We start from the raw sequence: 10,506 nt of genomic DNA, 5'->3' as shown, positions 1-10,506 counted from the left end.
GAATCAATGACTAAATTTTGTAGAATGTGAATCAATGACTAAATTTTGTAGAATGTGAATCAATGACTAAATTTTGTAGAATGTGAATCAATGACTAAATTTTGTAGGATGTGAATCAATGACTAAATTTTGTATACACATAGAATGTGAATCAATGACTAAATTTTGTATACACATAGAATGTGAATCAATGACTAAATTTTGTATAATTGATTCACATAGAATGTGAATCAATGACTAAATTTTGTATACACATAGAATGTATCGGAGAATGTGAATCAATGACTAAATTTTGACTTAATTTTGTATACACATAGAATGTCTCAGAGAAAGTGGATCAACTGAGACTACTATAACACATATACTTATTCAATTATATCTTATCTTCTGAGCTAAAAGCTGTTGAAAAGAACACCATGATTCATTGTGATTGATGAATCATTATATATGGAAGTTTTTCATGTTAAAGTATATCCTGGTATAGGTTTTTGGGCCTTCAATCTCTCAACTTATGAACTCTGGTCAAGTTCTTACAATTCGAAAATTACGTTAGCTGCTGATGCATTACGAATATTTGTTGGTGGTAATGCTGGGGATTAAAGACAAGACAATAGAATTAACTTAATCACTCAGTTTAATCATTGATTGACATTCTATGTGTCTAAACTGAGACTACTTCCATATAATGATTCATCAATCATTCACAATGAATCATTGTGTTCTTTTCAACAGCTTTTAGCTCAAAGGGTATGATATAATTGAATAAGTTTATTTGTTCACATTGTTATTAATATATATATATATATATATATGGATTTCTTGTTTATAGAAAGTGATCATTTTCCAAGAAAAAACTAAGCTATGTTTCTTATGAACCGATTGGAATTATAATATATATACACATACATTTGTCTGAACTCCCGTCTTTCCCGACGGTAGCTCTCGTATATACCCGTGGTCGTCTTTTGTCACAGTTTCTGACTGTTTGAAAATGCGGTTTTGTTATTGGTTGATGCTGTAACAGGAGAAGGTTCACGAAGGGTTATTAACTTATTATATAAGATTGGCCTCAAATGTTTGATGGTTTTTTAAATCGGGCCAAAAAATTACAAATTTCACATATTAATACTTGTGACAAATTCAATACTCTTAATTAAGACACAAACATTTTTTTTAACCTTCCTTAAATAAAATTTATGAAGATATGACCCCTTAGATAAACATTATTCGTATTTTAATAAGGTCAATTTTGGTAAAAAAAAATTAGATAATCCATAATCCCGCCATCCACGATCCAAAAATTTTTATGTTAATGAATTCTATATCAAAGTTGGAATCTTTTGTAACAACACATTTTGGATCGTAGGGGGAGGCCAAGCCTTTTCTAAAGCGTTAAAAGGTCTGAAAATTGAACAAAATCATCTTATTCTGACAAAATTTGCAAAATGAGCTTATATTTTGTACTTTTATGAAAAGAACTGATTTATTTAACTTTAAAAAAACTTTTGAAATATACCCATTTACAAACCAAATTGTGATCTTTTGGTGATTTATGTTAAAGTTGATATTTTATGCCATCATTTGAGCCATAAGTGAATCTTGTCCGTTATTCACAGCAGCGTACACGACATCTCAAGTTGTTTGATTGTTTGCCTAGGTTGATGACAAACCAGCGACCACTATTACAAGAATTACAGTTCGAGACGGACATAGTGATATATATATAATTGCATGGTTATATTTTCTTTTGACAACTAGTCCCTTGGAACAATGTACCCCTAATCTCTTTTGGGAATTCAAGTCCGAAGCGATTTTGAAGTGGCCACCCTTAGAGTTGTCCAATATTGACAGACCTCGAACGAAAATCGCCTCTGAATACCAAAAAAGGCCGGATTAATGGACATGGAAATTTTTTAATTAGATAATTGTCTTTGTTTCAATCATTAATGACACGTATTCTATCTCTTTTTTTCAAGGTGTTCTGTAATAAAATGGTTTTCTCAACACAATCGTACATTTGTCTGTCCTACTGATTGATTTTCGTACCCGGTATATACCGTCTAGTCTAAAAATAGAACACGATATTCAATGATTTAAATGTAAGATATTTCATAGGTCAATAAATATAGAATTAACCTTTCAGTCGCTATACATAATGTATAAACATATATATAATCATAACACGGTTTAACAATATTATTGAAAAAAATGGCGACTCCGTTAATTGATGTTTATGTGAAATTACCGACAGGTCGTACTTCAGTTTTGAAATTATTACCCACGGAACAAGTAAAAAGAATTATTGAACAGATTGCAAAAGAAGAAGAAATTATCCCCGGGAGAGTAAGAGTGAAGTACCAAGGAAAATTTCTTGATAAATCTAAAGCAATCGGATTTCTCGGAATTCGTCCAGAAACTATACTGAAAGCAGAGGTATATATCTTATTCTTTTTTGTTTTTTTTTCCACAGTCGCTTGCGTTGACTATGTAATGGAATTTGATGCGACTGTCATAAAAGTGAGAGCCTGGTTTAGCTAGCTACAAAACCAGGTTCAATCCACCATTTTCTACATTAGAAAATGCCTGTACCAAGTCAGGAATATAACAGTTGTTATCCATTCGTTTGATGTGTATGGACTTTTGATTTTGCCTTTTGATTTTGGACTTTCCTTTTTGAATTTTCCTCGGAGTTCAGTATTTTTGTGTTTTTACTTTTTGTGAAATGTTTTTTTTCCACGGGCGCTTTATTTAAACGTATTGAATAATTACATACTATGATATTCAGATTTTTTTAATTTGTGTTGTATTTAAAAAAAATCATAAATATCAAATTCAATTATTTAATGTGTTTTTGTTCTTATTCATCTAGTTTTACAACAAAAGTAGTTGATACATCTACAAGAATGTGTCCCCAGTACACGGATGCCCCATCTGCAGTATCATTTTCTATGTTTAGTGGACCGTGAAAATGGGTTAAAAACTCTAATTTGGTATTAAAATCAGAAAAATCGTATCATAAGGAACATGTATACATACTAAGCTTCAAGTTGATTGGACTTCAACTTCATAAAAAAATACCTTGACCAAAAACTTTAACCTGAAGCGGGACAGATGAACGAACGAACGAACGCACAGACCAGAAAAACATAATGCCCATAAAAGAGCATAGAAATATCTGTAATGCTGAATAAAAAGATAGAGAAGATGATAGTGATGTCGCGGAGTAAGACTGGTATCTGTTTTAATCTAGCTAGATATTCTCAGATATACGTAACTAGTAGAAAACGGTTTCAAGTTTACATTTCGGACTTTTAAAGATTTAAATGATTCAATATTTGACCTTACGAGTGCAACATTTAATTTGAAAATTGGCCCTAGCTCTTCACACCGATTATGTTACAGCATACACGTTTTGTTTGTTTTCAAATATGTGCGTAATATGTCATTCACAGTTCGTAATTCCAAGAGATATCAAAGTTTATGCTAAAGTAGATGGAGGAGGTTCAGCTCCTATAGATATACAGAACATTAGTACATTAGAGGATTTGAAATCTGCTGTTGTTGAACGTCTAGAGATTGTGTCTCCAAAAATAGTGCAAGTAAGTGTCATTTCAATTCTAGAATATGAAAGAAAATTTAAAGGAGGGGGGTGGAGGGAGGGGGAGGGGTAGAAAAAAATATAATTTCTACAAATAGTTTCTTTTTTCTTTTTTTTAATCTAAAATGAACAAAGTCTAATCGATATAGCCATTATTAATTGACTTCCATTGATAGAATCCTTTTCAACAATGTACTAAAATGAATTTGTATTAAAAAAAAAGCATTCCATGAAGTTATGAATATTAAAATTTACTAAACTTTCAAATTTATTTATTTTTACTCTTCAGTCCTTCCAAAGCTCCGGCACTGTTTATCGTCCATGTAACACACCACTATATGAAACAAGTATTAGAGAGGAAAGTGTTATAGAAGTGACTATCTACGACAGAACAGAAACTGGTAGGTATGATTTCTTGTAAATCTTTGTTTAAGTAAACCCCAAAACTTGTGTCGAGTCCAGGAAAAGCATGAATGGTTTACAGCCTTGTGATCTGAAACGAGAATAAAAAGTCCGTGTTATTTTGCTTTGTTTAGTTTTGCACATGTGTGTCTGTGTGCGTGCTTTTTTTAGAGGTGGGAGACCGACATGTTTTAAAGTTTTATGAGCTTGCTTTTACTAACCGAGAGCGTTATGTGACATAATGTTATAAATCATTATTTTTGGGTAAAGATTGCAGAAATACAACCAAAACCCCATGTTACTACCTTGATATCTAAATCTTCCAAGGTTTATTACTAATTTTGAGATACACTAAATATAGTGCATTGACCATAACATTCTATTCACCCCATCCATGAACATTTCCAGCAATTAATCAATGAAATATATGCTCAGATATTCAAATTACAAAAGGGTGCTATTTTGTCAAGTAAAATCACCTTTGTAAGGTGCAGGAATCATGTAATCAATGATGTCGTTGTTAAGTCATCTTTAAAAATTTGAGTTATCTTTCTTTGTCCATAGTTGTAATTACATACTTTTCCAAAGAAGAAACGAAACATAGCATAATAGGGACATATAAACTCATCAATCGAAAACAAACTTTTATCGATGAACTAGTACACATTTTTGTTTAGGGCCAGCTGAAGCACGCTTCGGGGTGCAGGATTTTCTCGCTGTGCTGAAGACCCATTGGTGACCTTCTGCTGTTTTCTGCTCTTTGGTTAGGTTGTCTCTATGACAATATTCCTCCTTATCATTCTCAGTTTTATTTACAACGACAAACAGGAAAAAATAAAACGAAAAATGACCAACTGACAAACAACTGTTTACAAGGCACACTATAGATAGGGAACTATAGATTGCAACAGGAACCCTATCAAAACACCCCTGTGTGATATCATGTGCCTCGGAAGGTTTAGCAGATCTTGTTCCAAGTGCTTTAGGTTTCGAGAAACGAGGTGATTTGAGCTCGACATATCAGAGTGCATGAAATTATGAAATTCTGTAAAAAGTTAATTATTCGATCGATGTGTATGAAAATTAAACACTACCACAAATTGTTGGACCATTTTAACAGATCACACTTACTACCAACACTCGACTTCTTAAAGCCTAGACTGGTAAAGTTTTGTTCATTTCGAAATATAACATGCTGATATTTACATTGTTTTGTTTATCATATTGTAATCTGGAGCGGACATTATTTATTATTAAATGGTTTACTTGCATTCAATTCATTTTACTTTGAGTAAATAAAACATGATGAAAGTAAACTTTAGAAAACCAAACTTGGTACAGAAACAGTATGTTGGGATTATTGCAGTTCATATCCCTTTACAAATCTAGAACATCTCAAAATTATAATCCAGGTAAAACCTGTCCATAGCAGTTACCAATATGATTAAAAAAACATTACAAACAATTTTAATAAGAAAAAAGAGACAATACATTATTTGTAAAGTGCTGTTGGTTGGTGTATGATTTTTTAAAACAGCGTTTCAAAATAACTCTGAACGTTTGAAGCAAAATTCCCGTTTCCCTTTTAATTTATTCTATGAATATTTTTTTTCAAATCAAATATACAGATCACACAGCTATTGATGATGATTTGAAAGATGCCGTTCTCTCAAGTTTCGAGACGAATGGAAAGAATGTAGAAGTCGTGTTCTCCTTTGACACAACTGGTAGTATGAGTCCATATCTTGAGAAAGTAAGAAAACGATGGCATTTCTGCAGACTACATTTTTTTCTATTTATTGTTGCTTTGCGTTGAAGAGTCAAAAATTTCTGTGCCAGATATTTCAATTTCAATTTTCATATTTATAAAAAAAAAATACAGAATTGAGCATTTTCTTGACCAATTTTTTTTTTTACCTCTCTCCAAATAAAATAAATTCGTGTTTTTTTTTTTTTAAATTGTTTCTTTTCTCTTTGTAATTCATAAAATGTTTGGGTTGTAGGTGAGGAAAAAATTAAAAGAAACTTGTCAAAAACTTTTAAGAGACATACCAAATATAAAAATTGGAATTATGGCTCACGGTGATTATTTTGATTATGAAAACTACGTCATCAAGATTCAGGACCTGACATCAGACGTTCAACAGCTGGTAGATTTTGCTTCTAGTACGTCATCAACTAGTGGAGGCGATGCTCCAGAGGTACTTAAATGGTTTTAAAAACGAGTTATCTCGCTTTGAATGTTTAAATCAAATTAAAAGTAACCTCGAGATTATTTCACACAATTATGATAACATGTAAGAACATGAAGAATAAATCAGAGGTTGTACGATTGCTGATGAGACATCTATCTAACAAAGACTAAGGACAAGTATGAGAAGAAAGTTATCTAACAAAGACTAAGGTCAAGTATGTGATGCCAACTAACAGTTTGTCTTTGCAAAATATCTATAATTGATCACACATGCGAGTTGGTTGCAACTCTTGATCATTTTTTTTTAAAACTTGCATATTTTATGTATTGTCCCAATCGCAAACTCATTTAAACATTTTGGGGCCTTAAAGTCTTAAGAAAACAAAAACTTTGGAGACCTTACCAACGAAAATTCCACACTTGCCATAACACCCCTCCCGAAAAAGAAAAAAAACCAACATAAACAAACACCAATTTACAATGTTTAACCAAGCATTTAAGATGAATTAATATTTAGGCCAATAAATCAAGTTCATTGTATTTTCTTTTTCAGTGTTATGAGTGGGCATTACATAAAGCTCAACAACTGGACTGGTCAGAAGATTCGGCCAAAGCTTTGGTTGTAATCGGAGACCATGAGCCACATCCACCATCTTATACAGATCAGAACATCAACTGGCACACAGAACTAGACGTCTTAAAAGGGATGGGGGTTAAGGTACGATAATAAGATACTCTGCTCTTGTCTAATATGAAACTGGATGACTGGTTACTGGAATGACGATGATAACGAGATGCAACACGACCGGTTGCAGAGGTTGCCGATGTCAGTGAACAGTGAAACTTCTTCTATAAAAAAAAAAGGACTTTAAACTGATCCTGTACATATTGTGTTTTTTAATATACAAAAGACTTACATGTATTTTCCCTTAATGTTTTATCATTAATATAGTCAGCATCGTATTTTGATGTACCGGTATAAAATTTACGAAATCGAATCCTGATACTATAAGGATAAGAATTTTTCAATCTAATTAAAAATATTGATCTCTGATTTCGTTATACTACATCATAACAAAATCAGAGTCCAATATCTTAATTAGATTGAGAAGTTTTGTTTGACTGGTTCATACGTTTCTGAGACGTACATGAAGTAATAGTAAAAGCTCAAAATGGCATTCCGCCAAATGAGCTAAAATGTGAAGTTTTACTTATTTCTTGAGATAAAGATGACCGAAAGAAAAATTATCAAATAGCAATTAAAATTGACTGATTGAAGAGCCAGAAAAATAGTATTCAAGTAGATTTTTCCTGAAAACATGTCTTCTTTTTTCTAGTAAAAGACTGATTAAGCGACTGAAAAAGCTGAACAAATAAATATACTTTAATACCTATTATGCATATCTCCCTAGGTTTATGGTGTATTTTGCAATAGTGCAGAAGGAAATGCCGAGAAGTTTTATGAAGAATTAGCAGACCGTACCGGTGGATGTCTTCTTAGATTAGCCAATTTCAGTTTAATTACAGAAATGTTTTTGGGAGGTATATAACTTTAAAATTATTATACATTACAATGATATTTGATTCGTATCAAAATATTTAAACAACTGAACTGAGTTTTTCACTAGTAGCTATAAAAGCCTTTATGAACGAGTACTAACATGCATATGTATTCTAGGACAGGGGAATATGTTGTATGGCAGTAGTATTGAACGGGGCTCTGGTCTGACTGTGCATTTGTTTATATATATATATTATATATATATATTAAAAGTATATAATCATTTAAATTATTTGTGCTTTTAAATATGTAAATCATTGAATCATATTTGACAAAAACACAAAATGCAGAAAATAATTAGCATGCGGAGCAATAAATGAAAATAAAAAGACAATCCCAAAAGAATCCTACTACCCCAACCAGAATACAAATGTTAGCCCCCTTAGAATGACAAACGTCGAAATACTTCAACGGGTATTTTGTATGGGTTATCTCTCCTTTATAGTGTGTTACAAGGAGTCGAACCAGGAACAGTTGGAAGCATTCACTGAAGAATTAAAACTAGAAGGTAAACTAACAGAAGAAACCAAAGACCTCATGAAACAACTGGAAAATACGAAACCATCAGAAGAAAGAAAAACGAAGGGCACTCCCAGTTACTTGGTAAATCTTTTTTTAATCAGGGATGGATGTAACACTGAAACTGGAAATTGGAAAATCGGGAAAAGCGGGTGAAAAAGAGAATGCGTTCATTCATCCACTGAGCATGTTTAATGTTTTTATTTAATATAAACTAGTAGCAAATTTTGTAACTCGTTGGTAACTGAAAAAGTGTCGTGTCAGCATATTTTGATTTTGAATAAATAATTCAAATTTTGTTGACAGAATTTTTGGAACAGTCGGCGAGTTCTGCTGCATAATGACAATCTGTTCTAAATAGTCGGCGAAGTACCGCTGCGTTTTGGCAATCTCTTTGAAACAGAAGGCGAAGTAATGTCAATCTGCTTGAAAAGAAATGTTTACTTTTTTGTATTTTTCAGAAAAAATACAAATTTGATTGGTGGAACTTTAAAAAGGACCATACTAAAACACCACAGTATAGTTACAACTCTGAAACTGACAAATGGAAACAATACAACAATCCAACACAAAGTAAGAATTTTTTTCTCAAAAAAACATCTAATCATATCAATGATAGAAATATTTACATGGTCAGTTTCAACTTTTCCCTTCATTGTTTTAATGTTTGTATTTAATTATACAAAAAATTACGACATCTAATACATTCTCTTATAAGGGAGGAAGAGTGTATATATAAATTCACAAAAAAAACTTACGACTAAGATTGGTCTTAAGTCATGAACAAATCAGCATACTTACGATTAATCTAAGTCGTAAGTTGTTTTGTGAAATCGACTTCTGGAATTTTGAACATAGGTCAGTGTTTACATCACCACCATTTACAAATCCACATAGAGGGGTCAGTATATCAAACTTCTCTAATGTATTCAATATCTTTTTTTTTCAGTCCCTCCTTCGACTTTGACATCAAGCGACACAAATTCGCCAATGATTGAGTGTAGCTTATTTAGGGGAGATCGTCACAAGAAAAGACGTGGATGTAATGTAATGTGAACAATGAAGTTTGTCATAAAACACTTAAACTAAGTGAAGAGGATAGCCATAGCCAGCACCTGCAATGACGGGTACCAGTGTCCTTAATAACAAGCAAGGCCGTTTTAAGCTCTCCAAAGAAAAGACTATTATGCAGCAATGTCGATATGTCACATGACATACCAAAGCATGCATTTACATGGAAGAAGATGACACAAAAGAGAGAGTATCAGAATTTGCATTGTTGGATATAGCAAGTGTGCAAATGATCTGAGACAGGCACATATAATTATAATGTACTTTCGTTGAAGTGGGTGGAATAAAAGAATGAAATTTTCATTCATATATTTGTTACTTATTATTTTGTTCTTAATAAACAAATAAATGGAAAAATATACATGCAATTTTTGTTATGTACTTAAATTGCGGATCCAGCTATTTTTAAAAGGAGGGGTTTCCTAATCCAGGATTGAGGGGGAATGTTCAACTTTATTTCCCCATTCAAATGCATAAATCATCAAAAAAGGGGGTTTCAACCCCCGGAACCACCTCTGGATCCACCACTGAACCTTCCATATCTTCCCGTTTTTAAAGTTCAGTTTTCTGCCTGCATATTCTAATATCTGCTTCTTGTCCTTTTGTTGGTTTCTGTCTCATGAACGGTTAGGTTTTTTTTATTATTTCATCTGTGAAAATAAAAAGATGTGGTATGACTAATGGGACGACTCTCCAAAAAATCAATATGACACAAAAATTAACAACTACAGGTAATCGTACGGCCTTTAACAATGAACCAAACCATACCAATATGTAAGATATAAAGGTCACGAAAAGAAAAATGTAAAACATTTCAAACTAAAAAAACTAACAGCCTGATTGGTGTACAAAACAAAGGACGAAGAACAAATATGATTTATAGTAACAAAGGACAACCACCTAATTACGGTCTCTACTTGGGACAGGGGGATACAGAATGTGGCGGATTTGCTGGCACCAAACGCTTCCCTTTACATGGGACAGCTATGTAATAGTACAATAGAAGAACAAATCATTGAAAGGGGTTTACTCATCAGATATTTATCAAGCAGAACAAAACTTATCAAATCACAGACTGAACATGAAAGGGTATTTATACATCTCTACCGACAGGTAGTTCAAAACCAATAACAACTAATGAAAAATCATGCATCTAAGACT

The 10,506-nt window shown here is 32.4% G+C and overlaps 1 protein-coding gene across 1 annotated transcript; it reads left to right on the top strand.

The window, feature by feature from the left end:
* Window positions 1–2,167: 2,167 nt before the first annotated feature.
* LOC134716077 (uncharacterized) lies at window positions 2,168–9,442 on the top strand. Its single transcript, XM_063578819.1, has 10 exons — window positions 2,168–2,433; window positions 3,453–3,599; window positions 3,888–3,999; window positions 5,629–5,753; window positions 6,004–6,201; window positions 6,748–6,912; window positions 7,607–7,736; window positions 8,201–8,358; window positions 8,736–8,847; window positions 9,224–9,442. Exons 1-10 carry the CDS (start codon window positions 2,209–2,211, stop codon window positions 9,328–9,330), a joined length of 1,479 nt encoding a protein of 492 aa, XP_063434889.1. The 5' UTR covers window positions 2,168–2,208; the 3' UTR covers window positions 9,331–9,442.
* Window positions 9,443–10,506: the final 1,064 nt, after the last annotated feature.

Source organism: Mytilus trossulus, chromosome 4 (genome assembly GCF_036588685.1).
Source record: "Mytilus trossulus isolate FHL-02 chromosome 4, PNRI_Mtr1.1.1.hap1, whole genome shotgun sequence".
In the NCBI taxonomy this organism is placed as follows: Eukaryota; Metazoa; Mollusca; class Bivalvia; order Mytilida; family Mytilidae; genus Mytilus; species Mytilus trossulus.
Note: the sequence above shows the minus strand (reverse complement) of the source record. Positions and strands in the feature narration are given on the sequence as shown.